General features: G+C 39.7%; 1 protein-coding gene across 1 annotated transcript in view; it reads right to left on the reverse strand.

Moving 5' to 3' along the window:
• The window catches only part of FAF1 (Fas associated factor 1), a 354,542-nt gene that overhangs the window by 309,257 nt on the left and 24,591 nt on the right, over window positions 1-20,694 (reverse strand). Inside the window, exon 2 of the mRNA XM_079776926.1 lies at window positions 9,839-9,907. Coding sequence (XP_079633052.1) covers window positions 9,839-9,907 — 69 coding nt within the window. The remainder of the gene's footprint in view (window positions 1-9,838; window positions 9,908-20,694) is intronic.

Below are 20,694 nucleotides of genomic sequence, written 5' to 3' on the forward strand. Positions count from 1 at the left end.
TACAAGAAAAAATATAAAACATTACTAAAACATGAAACTAAACAAAATATAAGCCAAACAACAAAATCCAAAAATAGATTTAAAAAGTATTAAATTACTGAGAGTAGATCTTAAGCATTCTCACCTCACAAATAAATTTTTGTAATAAAAAAGACAATGAAAATGAAATAAGTAGGAAATATAAAATTTTATATGTGAACATTTTAATTTCCATTTAACTTAAAGATAAAAGAATAACTAACATTTTAAGAAATCATATTAATATTAAGTAGCTAAATTTTTAACTGTCAGTACAAATATAAAGAATTATAAAAACAGGAGTTTAAACTGCCATATTATTTTTCCTTTTCCAAGCGCACACTGATTTATGTCAGCTGGTCCTTGAAACCAGTAGGAGGAATTGCAAGCCATCACATTCACAGGTGTGCTAAACCACTAACTTGGCTACAATATTTTGTTTAAACCACTTCTTGCAATAGAAATAAATTAGTTTCAACAAGGCAACTTGTTGAAAATAATTCCATTTTTTAAATTAAGCTAATTGAAGGTTAGCATGCTTTTAGATCAAACTGCACCTGATTGAACTGAACAATTTTAAAAACAAAGCCATTTAAATGTTTATTTTCTTTTAAGTGTTCAAGTCATAAGTAGTATATATTACTACTTCTTTCAGAATTAGCAGTGAGCTGACTCCTTACAATTTAATTTAAATAGTTTAATGTGCTCTGAAACATGTTGTTTAGTACTAGAAATCAAAAACAAAATATTAGCCACATTTCCAAATTTAATTTACTAATGGGAACATCATTTTCTGCTAGGTGATTAACACCCACATTTTTATCAAGTCTTAAAGCTTCTAAACTTTTATAAAAGAGATTTTTGGTTCATATAAATTATAATTCTAGAATTATATTACATTTCAAGAAAAAATAACAGCATATGAAGCAAAATCCAATAAAAAACTAAGCAGAAACTCAAAGTATAGTTAGGGGGGTGGGGAAACTTGAGTGGACCTCCAAAATAATGTAAACACTGTGAGTTTAGTAAACTGAGAATTTCATGTTTGTAAAAACTTAATTTTTCATCTGAAATATAGAAAACAATTCTTTAATACCCACTTTATTATATTTTAAACTAGAGGCCCGGTGCATGAAATTCATGCATGGGTGTCCCTCAGCCGGACCTGCACCCTCTCCAATCCGACACCCCTCAGGGGATGTCCAACTGCCGGTTTAGGCCCTGCGGAATCAGGCCTAAACCGGCAGTCAGACATCCCTCTCACAATTCAGGACCACTGGCTCCTAACCACTCACCTGCCTGCCTGCCTAATGACCCCAATTGCCCTCCACTGCCAGCCTGATCTCACCCCCAACGGCCCTCCCCTGCTGGCCAGTTCGTCCCCAATTGCCCTCCCCTGCCGACCTGGTAGCCCCCAACTGCTCTCCCCTGCTGGCCTGATCTCGCCCTCAACAGCCCTCCCCTGCTGGCCTGGTAGCCCCTAACTGCCCTCCCCTGCCGGCCTGATCTCGCCCCCAACTGCCCTCCCCTGCCAGCCTGATCTCACCCTTAACCCCCTGCCAGCCTGATCTCGCCCCTAACTGTTCTCCCCTGCCGGCATGATGGCCCCTAACTGCCTCTGCCTTGGCCCCCACCACCATGGCTTTGTTCAGAAGTAAGTCTGACGTCCGGAAGATGGCTGGTTGACCTAGTCTAATTAGCATTTTAGCCTTTTATTAGTATAGATTATTAGTATAGATAGCAGTATTCTTTTATCAAACTAAATTTACTCCTGAGAGGTAGAACTGATAAAAAATTTAGAGGTTAAGTTATATGATGCACTTTCTTTTTGGTAAAATGGCACAACCAGAAATAAACAGAAGAGGGGGAAATTTTTATGAGATGCTTAGAAAAAATTTACAAGGGAAAGAATTTGTTTGTGAAAAATATTTCTCTTTTTTTATTAATCCTCACCTGAGGATTTTTTTCCCCATTGATTTTCAGAGAGTGTGGAAGGGAGGGGGAGAGAGAGAAACATCGATGTGAGAAAGACATATCAATTGGTTGCCTCCGCCAGTACCCCAATCAGGGCCAGGGATCAAGCCTGCAACCAAGGTATGTGCCCTTGTCTGGAACTGAACCCGTGACCCTTCAGTCCCCAGGGTGATGCAATAACCAATGAGCTAAACTGACTAGGGCAGAACAATATTTCTCCAAAAGCTACAATAGGTGGAGACATCTAAATTTTATTAGTGAGATAAAGAAATCAACCCAATCCTATTCCTTGTTTATCTGGGTTATCTTCCCTCCTTCCTAAACCTTATGGTTGCCAGATAAGGAACAGTAATGGCTGTAAGGGTCAGAAGTCTGAACAGCAAAGACTTTTCAAATATCCAAATGATAGAGATGAAAAATACTTAAAAATAAGTGTAGGAATAAAATCAATCCGTCAAATAAGCATTTATTTAGCAACTACCATGTGCCAAGACAAAATTCATAAGAAAAACAATTCCCTTACTCTAGAATCTTACAGTATATTTAACAACAAAGCATAAACACACTTAACTATCAAAAGTCCTTTCACTTGACAATGTGAAATTAGTTATGAGTGGTAGAAAGAAAAACACAGAAGTTGAGAAGAGACTGACAGACTGATGGCTGTGAGAGTGGAGGGGGTTTGGGGGGCTGGGTGCAAAAGGTGAAGGAATTAAGAGGTACAAATTGGTAATTTAAAAAGGGGATGTAAAGTACAGCATAAGGAATATAATCAATAACATTGTAATAACTATGTATGGTATCAGGTGAATACCTGAAATATTGGGGCATAACTTGTAAAGTATATGATTGTTTAACCACTATGCTATGCATCTAAAACTAATAACAATATTAAATGTAAACTGTAATCTGAAAATAAATTTTAAAGAAAAATATAGAAGTTCAGAGAATAGCACACTGAATACAGAAAATCTAATAACCTAAACCATTATTTTAAAGCTATGAAAAATTTTATGGACTGAGATTTGGGTTCAAAATCAGTTGTAACCCTTATCAGTGGTATGAGCAAAGATAGTTTACTTAACATCACTGGACCTCTAAAAGTTTGTCATCTATAAAATAAAGATAATGTCTACCTATCCACTTTTTGGGGCTGATGTAAAGATTAAATGAAATAATGTAGGTAAATCACTTTGACATGATACCTAGCAGAAAGTAGACCCTCAATAAAAGGAAAGACAGTAGAGGTGGGATGGTGGTCAAATTACAAATTGAGAAATTGAAAAATTCTGTAGAATAATGGGCTTATGGCCCCTTAAAAACAAGGAATACAAAGAAGGCTATATCAAAGGAAGATATATTGATATGATATATTCCTTCACAGTAACTTCTCTTTTGTCATAGCAAGGATCTGTGCAAACATAAGCCAGTATCTGATGGCCATTGATGAAGGGCAGTGCTCAATGCCTGGCTGCTTTCTGAGGATGACAGAGACTCATTATGTCACTGGTGAAACTAGTTCATTCATAAAACTGCAGGTGTTCATAACACTGTATAAAGTAAAAAAGCAGTGCACATTCGAGGAACTCTATAGAGTAGAAGAAACTGTTCTAAGGAATTTTAAGATAATCATTAAGATACATTTCTTCAAAAGTGAAAATTAGTGAAATGGAAATGTCTTCTAGAACCTAAATAAATCTTAAAATTAGACAGATTATGGGCATGATAATTTTCCTTGGGTTTGATTCTTCGGTGTTTATGACTTCACTAGAGGCCCGGTGCACGAAATTCGTGCATGGGGGGGGGGGGTCCCCTCAGCCCAGCCTGCACCCTCTCCAATATTAATACAATATTATCTTTGAAGACTAGAAATTCAGTAATGATCCAAAAATAAGCTGATTTGTTTTATGTTTGACTTAAGTTGGAACATGTAGTCAAAGATAAATACAAGTCCTCTGAAAAGAGTCTTTCTTCAAAAAAGCAGCTATGTCAGCAGAGGCAGCAAACTATAACAGAAATTGAGTGCAAAGTTCAAAAATCATTTCCTAAGAGCATAGAGTACTTAAAATGTAGTATGGCTAGGTTAATTTTTACTTTCTCTTAGCATTGGGTTACCAAGTATATGTCAGATGCCTTTCCCTGGATCTCCTATAATTTATTAGAAATTTGAATTAATTGAAGGAATTTCACATGTACAGACCTCTGTGAAACAACTGGCATAGCATCTTGTCCTGCCATTACCTACATCATAAGTTTGTTTTTTTAAAAAAAGGGTTAAACAAAATGGTACATGTACAAGTGTTTCAAACTCATGACATTCCATTAAAATGTTTGCTTATATTACTATTCATAATTTACTGCTCTTTGTAGAATCTTAACAGAAATTAGGACATAAACAGCTTCTTCATAAACATTTCATGTATCAAGGGATCTTGAGTATAATCCAGTCCAAAACTTTTATTTTATAAGACGTAATTCAGAAGTTCAGGGAAAAGTAACTGGGTCTAGAGCATACTCAATAAAATAATGACAAGAGGTTTGAAGAGCGAGGGCTCCTGGTTCAAGATTAATGCAATGGGTTTACCACTATAGCTAGCTGTCTCACATTTTTATTACTCCAAATTAACACAAACAGTATAGATTTTTATTTTCCACTGACCAAAAATCTTCTAAAAACAGAAAATGAGCAGTGCGTCAATTCTGGAGCCCAGATTATAATTTATAGTAATCATGTAGTATGTTCCATGTAAGAAGGCAGTCCTTTGGTGAAAGTTCTAATTCATTACTAATAATTCTTCCTTACATATTTACCTTTTAGGATATAAACTGAAAATACTCATCTGTGATGAAGGAATCAACTATAAGTGCAGGAAAATGTGAAAAATGAACATCTGAGATAGATGGAGGCAGTGGGGCTTTATGTCAAATAAAACCATAGCCTGAGATGCTTTCCAATAGTACTAAAGTTTATGTTATTTTGCCTTCAAAATTTTAACATACAAAACAACTTGTAAGTGCCTCAAAATAAGTAGAGTCTAATTGTGGGGTAATAAAACATAGGGTTTGGAAGCACTGCTTTGTGGATAGCTATATAAAGAAAATACTGTTCATAATCATGGAAAGTGACTAATGACTAAAATTTCTGAAACTATATTTTCATATAGAACACTTTTTCTTTGGGTATCTATATCTGTAAAATAGCTAAAATATTTGTAATAATTTTTTCAGGATGTTATTCCCATTTATGATTATAATATCTTATATGATAAAGAGGTAATATGCAAATTGACCATCACTCCAACACACAAGATGGCCACCCGCATGTGGTCAAAGATGGCCGCCCCCATGTGGACACAAGATGGCTGCCACAATATGGCCAGCAGGGGAGGGTAGTTGGGAGGGACCAGGCCTGCAGGGGAGGGCAGTTGGGGGCAACCAGTTCTGCAAGGAAGGGCAACTTGGGGGAACCAGGCCTGCATGGGCGGGCAGTTGGGGGGGACCAGGCCTGCAGGGGAAAGCAGTTAGGAGCGACCAGGCCAGCAGGGGAGGGCAGTTAGGGGTGACCGGACCGGCAGAGGAGGACAGTTGGGGGCAACCAGGCCTGCAGGGGAGGACAGTTGAGAGGGACACAGGCCTGCAGGGGAGGGCAGCTGGGGGGGACCAGGCGTGCAGGGGAGGGCAGTTGGGGGTGACCAGGCCTGCAGGGGAGGGCAGTTGGGGGCAACCAGGCCTGCAGGGGAGGGCAGTTAGGGGCAACCAGGCTGGCAAGGGAGGGCAGTTAGGGGTGACCAGGCCAGCAGGGGAGGACAGTTAGGGGTGACCAGGCCAGCAGGGGAGGGCAGTTCCGGGGGACCAGGCTGGCAGGGGAGGGCAGTTAGGGGCGACCAGGCTGGCATGGGAGGGCAATTAGGGGAGACCAGACCAGCAAGGGAGGACAGTTAGGGGTGACCAGGCCAGCAGGGGAGGGCAGATAAGGGCAATCAGGCCAGCAGGGGAGCAGTTAGGTGTCGATGAGGCTGGCAGGGGAGTGGTTAGGGAATGATCAGGCTGGCAGGCAGAAGGGGTTAGGGGCAATCAGGCAGGCAGGCAGGCAGGTGAGCAGTTGGGAGCCAGCAGTCCTGGATTGTGAGAGGGATGTCCCAGATTGGAGAGGGTGTAGGCTGGGCTGATGGACATCCCCCGCCATGCATGAATTTCATGCACTGGGCCTCTAGTACATGTATAAGAGACCATATGTTTCATCAATTTTTCAGTATAGTTCTCAAAGTCAGACACCATATATTGTTACATTTGTTTATGCACCCATTGTATCTAGAATAAATTACACTATAAGCCCTCAGTAGTGACAGAATGAGTTTTCTATTATTAGACTGTCTTAGATTCATTACAATTCCAGATTGTGGTACTTAACTCACATTCCTCTACACTTCTGTAGTAAAATGTGCACAAAAACACTGGAGGAGAGATCTACCTAATATGTACAGGAAATTTAAAATACAGACATATCTTAGGCTAAATACTCAAAATTACATGAACTGTTCCATAAGGTTCATAAAATGCGGAGAAGTGATCATCACAATATAGAAACACAAAATATAATGCTGAGGAAAAATATAGAAAACACCTTATAAAAAGTTCCATGATCCTAATGTAATTTGAACTAATAATGGGTTATTTAAAATATTTAAATTTCATTTTTTTAAATGACAATGTAAATATGGTATAAAAACAGAAGAAATGAGAAAATTTATAGAGCAAGATAATTACACAACACAACAAATCTTTACTATGGATAAAAGTTGATTATTTGTAGAGAAAAGCCAGCTAGGACATACTTTTCAAAAGAAAGCCAAAGTTTTTAAGGTTGTGAAAGATAGCCTGATGCTTTTGCTTGGGCCCAATACTGTGTAAGAGATCCCATTTCTGTACAAATATAGTACCAGTGTTTTTCAACCAAGTGCTATTACAACATTTTCCAAAATCAATTAACTTAGAAATAGTTGGAAAGCACTTGTACCATTGAAATATTTAATACCATCTGAGAACATTCTCCTTCTGCAATACTTTAGAAAGATTGGATTGAGAAAATATCCAGAACCAACAAATGTTTTAGCCTTAAAAACTAATCAACATAAACCAACAAGAATCAGATAAGGAAAAAACTTACATCCATCCCCCATAAGTGGTAATTCTCCATCAAAGATTTGTACTTCATTACTTCCAGTCCACAGCCTCTCTTTAACTCCATCCCATATCCCACTCAACCATATCATGCAAGCAACAGTGGCTCAGTGGCATTTTTAACCTCAACTAATAATTTACATCAGCCCCTAAAATGTACAAACTAAACAAAGCAAAGCCCTTTATTGCAAAAAGAGCTTCAAGACCAGAAGCCTGAGGACATTATTCCAAATAAGTTGCTACCCCATCCCCCTACACGGTGCTTTGTTAAGAGTACAGTACATTGATAGAGGTATGGATTTAGAGGCAGGCTATACACATATTTGTAAATTTTGATAAGTTACAGAATGTTAAAAAAAATAATAAGGAAGCATTAGTTTAATGAAATAGGCAATTTCAAAATGTATATAGTTGATAGAAATTTAAATTAGTTCCAACCATCCTGGAAGGCCATTTAACTAGAAGTATCTAAGAACTTAAATGTATACAATTTGACCAAGAAATTTAATTATGAATTGAATTTATTTAATATATTCTAGGAAAATAACAGGTTCAGTATGAAAGGATGTATATACACGAATGTTTTCTACAGCAATATATATAATAACAAAATTCCTAAATGTCTACTGATTAGTAAAATTAGTATGCTACAATCATGCCACGAAATAACATGTAAACATTAAACAAACATTCTTAAAAATGATAAACAGTCACATTTACTTGGATAGAAAAACATTCATGATAGATTATGTAAAAATGCAAATCACCAAACAGTAGAAAGAGAACAATCACATTTGCATTTTTTAAAAATTTAATCATATAATTAAGAGAAAACACCCTGAAATAATATACCCAAAAATGTTAAACAATTACTACCTCTAAGTGATGGGATTAAAGGTGATTATTCATTTCTTCTCTGTAAATTTATCTTCTCAGTTCATTACAATGAGCATTATTACTTTTACAAGCTGAAAACAAATGTTTTTTATATTTTGATTAAAAAATTAATAGTAGTAAATCTACACAAAGCACACAGATAACTGATAGTTGATTATGTAAGTCCATGTATGGATTTGGATATACCTACATATCTAATCACAGCTCTATAAGTACACACCTTAAGTTTTGACTTTGAAAAATTAGCACTTCTTCTAATTGCAATTTGAACTTTGTTAGAATTTCAAAAGCAATGAGGGATATCTGTGCCATCACAATACAACCAATGCTGCTCCAAGATTGTACATTTTTTACTTTGCTTTGCAATTGTAACTAAATTACAATTTTGTGAATGTGTAGTGCTATAATGGGCCTTGCCTTTTGAGTTCCTGCCACCTTCCACACCCCCAAAAATACTAAACCACTTTTATAATAAACTGCCTGAAGTTCATAAGGAAAACCACAGCAGAATGCCACTTCTTTAACATCTTCAGAAAGGAATAATTATCAGTGAAGGCCCCAGAAAGTGAGGGGGAAACATCAAATAGAGTTATTCAGACAAGTCTGGTTATTCTCTTCTTTCAAGTATCTCCACCACAATACTACAGGGAAGATGAACCTTAATACACAGTAAGATCGGAGAAGTTTTAAAATTATTTAAATTACATAAGAATTCATAATTTTGTAATTTAATATTGAACTTCATATTAAATATGAACTTCATATTAAAGTTATAATATTTCGGTTTTATCCATTCAGGTTAGAGTTACAGATGGGCGACAGTATGCCAAACCAACTATAAGAATATTAAGACATGCCCTAGCTCAGTGGTCGGCAAACTCATTAGTCAACAGAGCCAAATATCAACAGTACAACAATTGAAATTTCTTTTGAGAGCCGAAAACAGACTTCTGCGCATGGGCCACGAAATTTCAATCGCACTATACGTGCGCGCCCGCACGTGGTATTTTGTGGAAGAGCCACACTCAAGGGGCCAAAGAGCGCATGTGGCTCGCGAGCCGCAGTTTGCCTACCACTGCCCTAGCTGGTTTGGCTCAGTGGATAGGGCATCGGCCTGTAGACTGAAGGGTCCCAGGTTCAATTCTGGTCAAGGGCACATGCCAGGATTGTGAGCCCAATCCCCAGTAGGGGGCATGCAGGAGACAGCCGATCAATGATTCTCTCTCATCACTGATGTTTCTATCTCTCTCTTTCCTTCTCCTTCCTCTCTGAAATCAATAAATATATATTTTTTTAAAAAGAATATTAAGACATTCAAATTTCATAAAATTTGAATAGTGGTCAGATAAAAAAAAGTACTTGAAATAAGTCAGAGAAAGACATATATTATATGATCTCACTTATATGTTGAATCTAAAAAGAAAACCAAACTCACAGAAACATAGTAGATTGGTGGTTGCCAAAGTAGGGGGAATGAGTGAAGGTAGTCAAAGGGCACAAACTTCCAGTTATAAATTCTGGGGATATAATGTACAGTATGGTAACTATAGTTAACAATACTTAATTGTATATGTGAAAGTTGCTAAGAGAGTAAATCTTAAAAGTTCTCACGACACAAAAAAGTAATTATGTGAGGTAATGGGTATATTAACACATAATCATTTCACAGCACATCCATATATCAAATCATCACATTGTACACCTTAAACTTATATAATATTACATGTCAATTATAGTTCAATAAAGCTGGAAAAGTTAAAGTACTTACCACTAAGTCCCAATTATTTTGTTCAAGCAATGTAATAGCTTCATCAATGTTTTCAATGCCAGTACATGCCTGGAAACAAAGCAAATAAGAATTTTATATATGATTTTGGGACTGGGGAGGTTAATTAATCTTGAAAAATAAATAGCATAATGAATAATTTAAGTCTGAATAGGTATATTAATAAAGCCAAATACCTAGCACTTCTGAGCATTTTACACATAAGGCTAGAAAATTGCTAATTACACAGTAAATTTACATTACAGTGAAACAAAAGGTTGGTTCTTCAAAAACATTAACTACATTGACAAATCTTTAGTCAGACTGACTTAAAAAAATAAAACTGAAATTACTAAAATCAGAAATGAAAGTGGGGATGTTACTGCTGACCTTAAATAATAAAAATATAAAAATAATACCATGAACAATAATGTGAAAACCACTTAGATAACCTAGATTAAAGGAAAAATTCCTAGAAATACACAAACCACCTAGAAAGACTCAAGAACAAATTGACTTATAACAAGATATTACATCAGAATTCAAAAGCCTTCCAAAAAGAAAAGTCTAGGACTAGAGAGGGCTTCAGAGTTGAATGCTATCAATCATTTAAAGAAGAATACCAATCCTTTATAACTCTTCCAAAATACTGAAAAGGAAACATTTCCTAAGTCTTTCTGAGGCCAGCATCACCTTACAAACAAAGTCAGATAAAGAAAGCTCAAGAAAACTAGAGATTCAGTATAGAGGAATCATTATACCACATTCACAGAATGAAGGGGGAAAAAAAACATGATCAGTTCAAATGACACCAAAAAAAGCATCTGAAAAACCCAACAGCTTTTCATGTTAAAAATGCTTAACCTATCAATAAAAGGGAACTTCTTTAGCATGATAAAACACATTTATGAAAATCCCAAAACTAAAATTATATTCAATGATGAAAGGCTAATAGCCTTTGCTCTAAGACAAGAATGTCAAACTCAAAGGCTAACATGGGCCAAATAAGCAAGGTTTAAGTTTATGTGGGCCACAAAAAAACAAAAGCTTCAATTTTCATAGAAACGTAGATTTTTATTTCGATAGAGCATGCTGAATACAAAGGGCTGAAGTAAATGAGTAATCGTTAACATAAAATAATAGAACATTTTAATAAAAATTAATATTTTTTTCTTGAACATTAACTTACCAGACACTGAATAACTGCACAAATTAATAAGCGTAACACAAATAAACCTATTTTTCTTATTCTCCAAAAGCGAAATATTTCCTGTTGCTCACACAAACAAGTCAGTGTAAGACTAATGACATGGCAATCAGCTGCTAAAATATTCGCTGCTAGTATTAGTGGAGGGAAATGGTGCGCCTGCGCGCAAGGGAAATGAATGCAACACAATTATAGTAATAAGTCATTAGCAAACGCTGTCGTTCATTATTAATAATTATGTATAACAGGATATAGTAAAAATTAAGTTACAAAATTTTTATTAAAACATTTCTTACATACCGTTATATTGGCTGGCCGCAAAGATATTCGTTGTGGGCCACATGCAGCTTGACATACTTGCCTAAGAGCAGGAACAAGAATGCCCACTTTTTTTTTGCCACTTCTAATACATGATATTAGAAATTCTAGCCAGATCAATTAGGCAAGAAAAAAATAAAACACATTGAAATTGGAATAGGAGAAATAAAACTGAAGAATAAAATACCTAGGAATAAATTTAACCAAGGAATGAAAGACTTGTTTTCACTATTCTGGGCCCCTTATAATTCTGAATGAATTTGAATTTGAGGATCAGCTTTTTCATTTCTACAAAAATGGCTGTGGGAAGCTATAATCAACTTTGAGTTCTAAGAATAGTTGCTGTTGCTTGGTTCGTTATGAACGTATGAGAAAATTCTTCTGTTTATATGTAGAGCTAATTTAGGTTCTTTTAGATCCATGACTGGTTGCCTCCACCCCAAAGGAGGGAAGGGGGAGCCAGGATGAAACCTTTAACCAAGGTACGTGCCCTTGACCGGAATCAAACTCGGAGATCCTTCAGTCCACAGGCCAATGCTCCCACCACTGAGCCAAAACCAGCTCTCCAACATCTCCCAAGGGGTCCCAGATTGCGAGAGGGCGCAGGCCAGGCCGAGGGACCCCACCAGTGCACGATCAGTGCCAGGGAGGGACGTGGGAGGTTGGCCAGCTGGGGAAGGACTGCAGGAGGACTCCAAGGCGTGTCTGGCCCATCTCGCTCAGTCCCAATCGCAGGACCCCAGCAGCAAGCTAACCTAGTGGTCAGAGCATCTGCCCCCTGGTGGTCAGTGCACATCACAGCAACTGGTTGATCAGTTGACTGTCTGCCCTCTGGTGGTCAGTGCACGTCATAGCAAACAGTTGAGCTGCCTTAGCATATCATTAGATACTGGAGGCCCAGTGCACGAAATTCGTGCATCGGGGAGGGGTGGGGAGGTGGGTGTCCCTCAGCCCAGCCTGAACCCTCTCCAATCTGGGAACCCTCGAGGGATGTTTAGGCCCGATCCTACCGGGATCATCCCTCTCACAATCCAGGACTGCTGGCTCCCAACTGCTCACCTGCCTGCCTTCCTGATTGCTCCTAACAACTTCTACCTGCCAGCCTGATCACCCCCTAACCACTCCCCTGCCAGCCTGATTGCCCCTAACTGCCCTCACCTGTAGGCCTGGTCACCCCTAACTGCCCTTCCCTGCAGGCCCGGTCGCACCCAACTTCCCTCCTCTGCAGGCCTGGTCCCTCCCAACTGCCCTCCCCTGCAGGCTTGATCGCCCCCAACTGCCCTCCCTTGCAGGCCTGGTCCCTCCCAACTGCCCTCCCCTGCTGGTCTGATCGCCCACAACTGCCCTCCCTTTCAGGCCTGGTCCCTCCCAACTGCCCTCCCCTGCTGGCCATCTTGTGTCCACATGGGGGCAGCCATCTTGTGTTGGAGTGACGGTCAATTTGCATATTGCTCTTTTATTAGATAGGCTAGAGGTCTGGTTCACGAGTGGGGGCCAGATGGTTTGCCATGAAGGGTGTCCCGGATCAGGGTGGGGGTTCCCTTGGGGCATGGGGTGGCTTGGGCAAGGGGCCTGTGGTGGTTTGCAGGCCGGCCATGCTCCCCTGGTGACCCAAGCGGAGGCCCTGGTATCTGGAATTTATTTTCTATAATTAAAACTTTGTAGCCTTGAGCGGAGGCCGGGGCCAGCCTGGGCAGGCGGGAAGCTTGGCTTCCTCCATTGCCGGGGAAACCCAAGCCTCCTGCTCGCTCCTTGGCCACAGCCATCTTGGTTGTTAATTTGCATACTCGCTCCTGATTGGCTGCTGGGCGTGGCTGATGGGCATAGTGGGGGTACAGTCAATTTGCATGTTTCTCTTTTATTAGTGTAGATTATGCTTTGATTGGTTGAACCAATGACCGGACACTTAGCATATTAGGCTTTTATTATATAGGAGGATTGTTTTAGATCTTTTATTTAGGTCTTTGACCCATTTTGAGTTAATTTTTATGTATACTAACAAATAGTCTAGTTTCATTCTTTTGCACATGGCTTTCCAATTTTCCCAGCACCGTTTATTAAAGAGGCTTTCTTTCCTCCATTGTATGTAAGTTTTTGAAGCCTTTGTGAAAAATTATTTGCCTATATATATGTAGGTTTACTTCTGAGCTCTCAATTCTGTCTCATTGGTCTGACTGTTTTTCTGCCAATATCTTGCTGTGTTGATAATTGTCACTTTGTAGTATAATTTGAAGTCAGGTAGTGTGATACCTCTGGCTTTGTTCTTTTTTCTCAGGATTCCTTTGGCTATTTGGGGTCTTTTGTCATTCCATATAAATCTGATGACTTCTTGTTCTATTTCTTTTTTAAATGTCATTGAAATGTTGATGGGGATTGCATTAAGTCTGTATATTGTTTTGGGTAAAGTGGCCATTTTAACAATGTTGATTCTTCCAATCCATGAACACAAAATATCTTTTCATTTTTTTGTGTCTTCTTCAATTTACTTTAATAATGTCTTAGTTTTTAGTATATAGGTCCTTCACATCCTTTATTAAGTTTTTTTAAGGAATAAATTTCTGATGCAACCAGTTGGATAACTCTCAAAAACAATATGTTAAGTGCAAGTAGGAAATACAAAAAAAGTATATGCTATATGATTCTATATAAATGATATTCAAATCTGGAAAAAACTAATCTATGGTGACAAAAAAAGAAAAAAAAACCACACAACCTGACAGGAAAGAGACATGACAAAACTTTGTAGCAAGATCTGTATCTTAAATGGAGTTGTGGTTTCATCAGTATACTAGTACTTTTGTTGAAATTTATCAAACTGTACTCTTAATATCTGTGCATTTTATTTTATAAAAGTAAACCCTGACAATAACAAAAAAGGGTACTGATGAGTGATAGGTCTCCCTAACCCCATTTCACTTCATGCCTTCATTTATTCATTCAACAAATATTAACTGAGTATCAACTACATTCTAGGTGCTGGGGATACAATAAAAATATAGAAAACACTGCTCTAGTTATACATGCATTGGAAAGGGAATACACAGGCAATAAACAAGATAAATAGTTTAAGTGTACATATGAACTTGAGAGTAATAAATAGAGATTTAAAGCAGGGAAGAGGGATATGAAATATTGGGAAGAGATTAAAATTTTTTATAGATAGGCCAGGGAAGACCACTAAAATAACTTTGTAGCATCTATGACTTGACTATACTAATATCTATGGAATACGATTGGATGTGTCATTATGACAATTCTGAACCTAGGCCTTTAGAGGTATTATGAGTTTCTGCTTGCCCTGTTACATTTCTGTGTTATCATTATACATGTGAAAACAACTAATTACTGGGTTCCCTGCAATCCCTTAAAAGGATCTTAGAATGAAAATGCATGAAACATATCTGAGCTCAACCTGCTCTGGAGCCAAGTACAACAAGACCTGTAACTTGAAGCACAGCCACCTAGACAAACAGCTTGGATCAATCAACTCACAGCAATGGCTGAATGAGAGTCAATTATTGTTTTAAGACACTGAGTTACAGGGTGGTTTGCAGCTCAGTAATAGCATTAGCTTGGAGTTAAATACTATGTTTGGGATATACATTTTTAAAAAATATTCTAGATGTACTATGCAATTATAAAAAGGAATGACCAACTGTCTATATATTACAATAAAGAGATCTCCAGAACACATCTTTGAGTGAATAAAAGTTGTAAAAAGTTTGTGCACTGTGCTATCATTTATTTAAGACTGATAAGAATATGAAAATAACATAGAAGCATGGAAGAGACTGTTGAAACTCAGAGGGAAGTTGGGTGTGGATAGGTAGGAAGAGATCAACCAAAGAACTTGTATGGATTTGCATAATCCATGGGTACAGACAATAGTGTGCTGAAGGCCTGGGGAAGGGGCAGGGCCTAGAAAGGGTCAATGGGGGGTGGGGGGAAAGGTATATATGTAATATTTTCAACAATTGAGGAGGAAATTGGTCTTGCAAGGTGTGTCAGGCCACAAAACTGTGAACAATGCACTGCCCGGGGGGGGGGGGGGTGGTGAGGGGGCGGGAGGAGAAGGGTCGTTGTCGCTGGCCCCAGGACAGATCATTGGATATGGCCTGGGGACCCCCAACACCTGGGGGCCTTCCTGTAAGCCCACAAAAGGGGGCGGAACCATATCTGCAAGACAAAGACCCCAGAAGGTTATAAAAAGTGAAGCCCTCTGCTTGTTTCTTCACTCTGATTTGGAAATTATTCCCAGAGTCCACTAGTGTTAATAAACGGGGTCCCTCCCTTTCTCTAGGAAGCGTGCTTGGTATTTCTTTGGTCTTCTGTAACACAATAAAGATTTTTTTAAAGAATATGAAAATATAAAAATATTCACTTCTACTTATTTACAATGGGTAAAGAAATAATTTTTTAATATTAAAAACAGGAAAGGAATAGGCAAAAGAAGCTAGACTGCTTTGAATATACTTTGACTTATAGATTTCATTTTGTAAACATGTAAATATTTTCATATTATTCAACAATAACAAATTTTTAAAGCTTTGCAAAGGCAGAGTAACAATAACCAGATATACTCTTTTATCTAAAATAAATTTAAAAATCAGAATATATGATAAAAGAGTCAACTCCCAGTTATCCAACTAAATTAAACCTTAGCAGTAATTTCTGGTAATCTAGGTTCTTCTCCCTACTACTCTCCAATGAAACCTGAGCATTTATCAGACCTTATTATAATTATTTGTTTACAAATCTCTCTTCTATCTCTCCTATTTAATTCTGATACCTTGAAATGTAGGAACCATGTGTTAGTCATCTTTTATCCCAACTGCACAACTAAATAATGTTTGCTAATCCTATATAATAAAGAGGTAATATGCAAATTGACCATCACTCCAACACACAAAATGGCCAACCCCATATGGTCAAAGATGGCCACCCCTATATGGACACAAGATGGCCGCCACAAGATGGCCAGCAGGGGAGGGCAGTAGGGGGGACCAGCCCTGCAGGGGAGGGCACTTGGGGTGGGGAGGACCAGGCCTGCAGGGGAGGGGAGTTAGGGGGGACCGGGCCTGCAGGGGAGGGCAGTTAAGGGTGACTGGGCCTGCAGGGGAGGGCAGTTAGGGGGGACCAGGCCTGCAGGGGAGTGCAGTTGGGAGGAGGGGGACCAGGCCTGCAGGGGAGGACAGGTAGGGGTGATCAGGCCTGCAGGGGAAGGCAGTTGGGGGCGACCAGGCCTGCAGGGGAGGGCAGTTGGGGGCGAACAGGCTGGCAAGGGAGGGCAGTTAGGGGCAATCGGGCCAGCAGGGGAGCAGTTAGGCGTCGATCAGGCTGGCAGGGGAGTGGTTAGGGGCAATCAGGCAGGCAGGCAGACGAGCGGTTGGGAGCCAGTAGTCCTGGATTGTGAGAGGAATGTCCAACCCCTCGAGGGGTCCCAGATTGGAGAGGGTCCAGGCTGGGCTGAGGGACAAACACACACACACACACACACACACCCTTCCCCCCCTGCACGAATTTCGTGCACCAGGCCTCTAGTATCTAATATATTTTCAATCTACCCTCACCTTTGTTCAAATTATTTGCTATATTTAAAGTGCCTTTAATGACATTTCTACTGCTCAAGATACCTCATTCTATAGCCATCACTAGTTTTTAAGCCCTGAAAAAAATTACTTACCTCTATTTTCTTAGGATATTGTATGTGTTTGTATGTGTGTGTGTTTATCTCAAAGTTCCTGAGATAAACATACACACATAAGTAATATAATAATTAGTATACTATATCCTAATCATCTGCTTAATGTTGTCTCTTCAAAGATATGAATTGTGTCTTGCTTATTTTTGAAGCTCATCACCTGTAACTATGTCTAGTATAACTGGTGGTAATAAATGCTTTTCAGAGGAATTAAATAATTCTATTTAATACAAAAGATGCATGAATTAAATCACGGTGCAGCACTAGCAAAAAAATCTAGTTTCATAACAAAAAACATACTGGAACATTAGGACATCTAATAGAAATTGCAATGATAAGAGAAAAATAGGTGTGACGGGTGATTTAAAGGGAGGAGGAGATTATATACCTCTGGTGACAAATCCAATAGCACCAACAGATACTAACTACCACAAAGTTTAATTTTCCCTTGCTTCCTAGAACTAGGGACTAAGGGATAGTCTCCACTCCATTCTTTATAATCTCTTACTTGACTTGGTTTCCAACGTGCTCTCTCAAAAGATTGTAGATAAAAATTACTTCCAACAAATTCCTCCTCTGGAACCTCGCAAAACTAGCCATGTAAATGAAAACGATATAAAAACTCTGTTGAAGCATAGAAGTCCTCAAAAAAATTAAACACAGGGCCCTGGGCAGTGTGGCACAGTTGGTTGGAGAGTTGTCCCATACACCAAAAAGTGGTGAGTTCAATTCCAGGTCAATACACATCCACAGGTGCGGGAAGCAACCAATAGATTAAACATAGAATTACCAATATGATCCAGCAACTTTAATTATGGGTATATACCCAAAGAACTGGAAACAGGGACTTGAACAGATCTTTGTACACTCATGTCCATACCAGCATTATTCAAAATAACTAAAACATGCCTGGCCGGTGTGGCTCAGTGGTTGAGCATGGACCCATGAACCAGGAGGTCATGGCACAATTCCCCATCAGGGCACATGCCCAGATTGCAGATTCAATCCCCAGTAGGGGACTTGCAGGAAGCAGCCAATCAATGATCCTCTCTCATCATTGATGTTTCTCTCTCTCCCTCTTCGTTCCTCCCTCATGTGATGGTGGGTCATCATGAAGCAATAAAAAAATTAAAGTAAAATAAAAAACACAAACTAGCCAAAACATAAGAGCAACCTAAGTGTCCATTAACAGATGAATGGTTAAACAAAATGGGGTAAATCCATGTAATGAAGTGTTAGCCTTAACACCTTAAGTGCCCAGTAAGTCACCGTTGACTGACACTATACTTTCCATCTGGAAGACAAAACAGGCTGGGCGTTTAACCTGTTAAAAAGGAAGTTCAGCCGAAACCGGTTTGGCTCAGTGGATAGAGCGTTGGTCTGCGGACTGAAGGGTCCCAGGTTCGATTCCGGTCAAGGGCATGTACATTGGTTGTGGGCACATCCCACAGTGGGGGGTGTGCAGGAGGCAGCTGGTCGATGTTTCTCTCTCATCGATGTTTCTAGCTCTCTATCCTTCTCCCTTCCTCTCTGTAAAAAAAATCAATAAAATATATTTAAAAAAAAAAAAAAAAAGGAAGTTCAAACACATGCCACAATAGGGATGAACTCCGAAGATATTAAGTTTTTTAAAAAGGCACACACAAAAGGACAAAAATTGTATGATTCCACTTACTAGGTGTACCGGTTAATAATGGCAGATTTTGTAATCAAAGAAAACACAATAATTTCAAGAGAAACATCAAAAGTGCTTTATTCAAAGTAATGTCCATCACTGGCTACACATTTCCCCCATCTTTCAGGTAATTTGTGGATACCATCCTAATAGAATTTTTCTTGTTTGAGGCAAACCATTCAGAGACCCAATTTTCCACTTCTTAATACGTTTTGAAGTGCTGATCAGAAAGTGCGTGTGCCATCGATCAGAACAAGTAGTAATCTGAAGGAGTAAGTTCTGGTGAATACAGCGGATGGGTTAATACTTCCCAGGCAAGATCTTTTAATGTGTCTTTAACTGGTTTTGAAGTGTGTGATGGTGCGTCATCATGAAGCAAAATTACTTTGCCGTGTCTTCTGGCCCATTCTGGTCGCTTCGCGATCAAAGCATGGTTCAAATTGATTATTTGTTGTCGGTAGCGATCAGTATTAATGGTTTCACCTGGTTTTAGTTCATAATACACCACACCTTCCTGATCCCACCAAACACAGAGCATTCATTGTCTTCTTTCTGAAGCGATTTGGTGGCCTTGCAGTCAATGTTGATGGTTGACCTAGATCAACTCATGATTTTGTGCATTTTGGATTCTTGGTCTCACACGATTTTGGTGTACATGTGGGTGGGCAGGGACTTGACTCTGGGTCCCATGGTGTGCCCCAGACTCTGACAGGAGGAAGGTTTTCATATACATTTTACTAATTTTCTTTTATCTCTGACACTTCTATTATAGAGAATGGGCAAATAGCAATATTAAATTATTTCCTCTAATTAACCCCCTTTTAACGTGCAAGAATTTTGTGCACCGGGTCACTAGTCTACTCATGTTTGTAAATCCTATATAATAAAAGGCTAATATGCAAATAGACGGAATGGTGGAACACCCGAACAACCAGTTGCTATGATGTGCGCTGACCATCAGAGGGCGATTGCGGAACATAGTGGGCGTCGGGAGCAGGCGGCAGAGCACAGAACATAACAGGCATCGGCCGCAGCAGGATGGTGGAGCAGGTGATCAGAGGTGCCAGAACAAGGCGGGGCACCAGTCGTGTCATCGGGGCAAGTGTCTGGTGGTTGCTGAAAATTCTTTGCTCCCGTGTGCCACGGTCCCGCCCGGTACTCGTACCTGCTTCTGGCGCCAGCCCTGCTTGCACCTACTACTGGCGCCAGAGCTGCAGCTTGCACCTACTGCCAGCACCCAGCACCCAGTGGCCCTAATCACTCGGTGCTGTCAGCGGGTGCGAGCGGTCGCTGCTGGCCCCGATCGCCCCTTAGGGCTTCTCCACCTCCCTCTGCTCCTGAGGGGTGATCGGGGCAGCACCCGCCGCTTGCACCCGCTGATGGCGCTGGCCCCACTCGCACCTGTTACTGTCACTGGCCCCAATCACTCCGTGCCGTCAGCGGGTGCGAGCGGGGCCGGTGCCATCAGTGCATGGGAGTGGCAGGAGCGGGCTGCCGGCAGATAGGGGACAGGGGGCCCACAGAAGGAGGGGCCGGGCGGGGGTGCAAAGGATGGGCCAAGACCCACCCCTGTGCCTACCACAGCCTCACAGCCCACAGTTCCTTTCAAGGTGCACGAATTCGAGCACTGGGCTCCTAGTGCTTATTATAAATGCCAAACAGTGCCACGGGGTAAGTGCACACACATTTTGTCAAACAGCAGTTAGATAGATATTAGGAAATATCAGTCTCTAACCCAGTTTGTTTCTTAAATAATTTTTTTAAAGTTTTTCTTAAAACATTGTTTGTCCTTTAAAAAAAAAAAAATAGGAATGTAGAAGCCACACCAGAAACAGTCAATTCACAGAAATTAACCAGGCACTGTTAGTAAGTTGAGGGACTCAAGTCTGAGACGCCTTACATATTTTGACAATGCATTTTTCTGGCACCTCTAAAAATACTTATAACTATGCTCTTAT

The sequence above is a fragment of the Cnephaeus nilssonii genome, assembly GCF_951640355.1.
Source record: "Cnephaeus nilssonii genome assembly, chromosome: 7".
NCBI lineage: Eukaryota > Metazoa > Chordata > Mammalia > Chiroptera > Vespertilionidae > Cnephaeus > Cnephaeus nilssonii.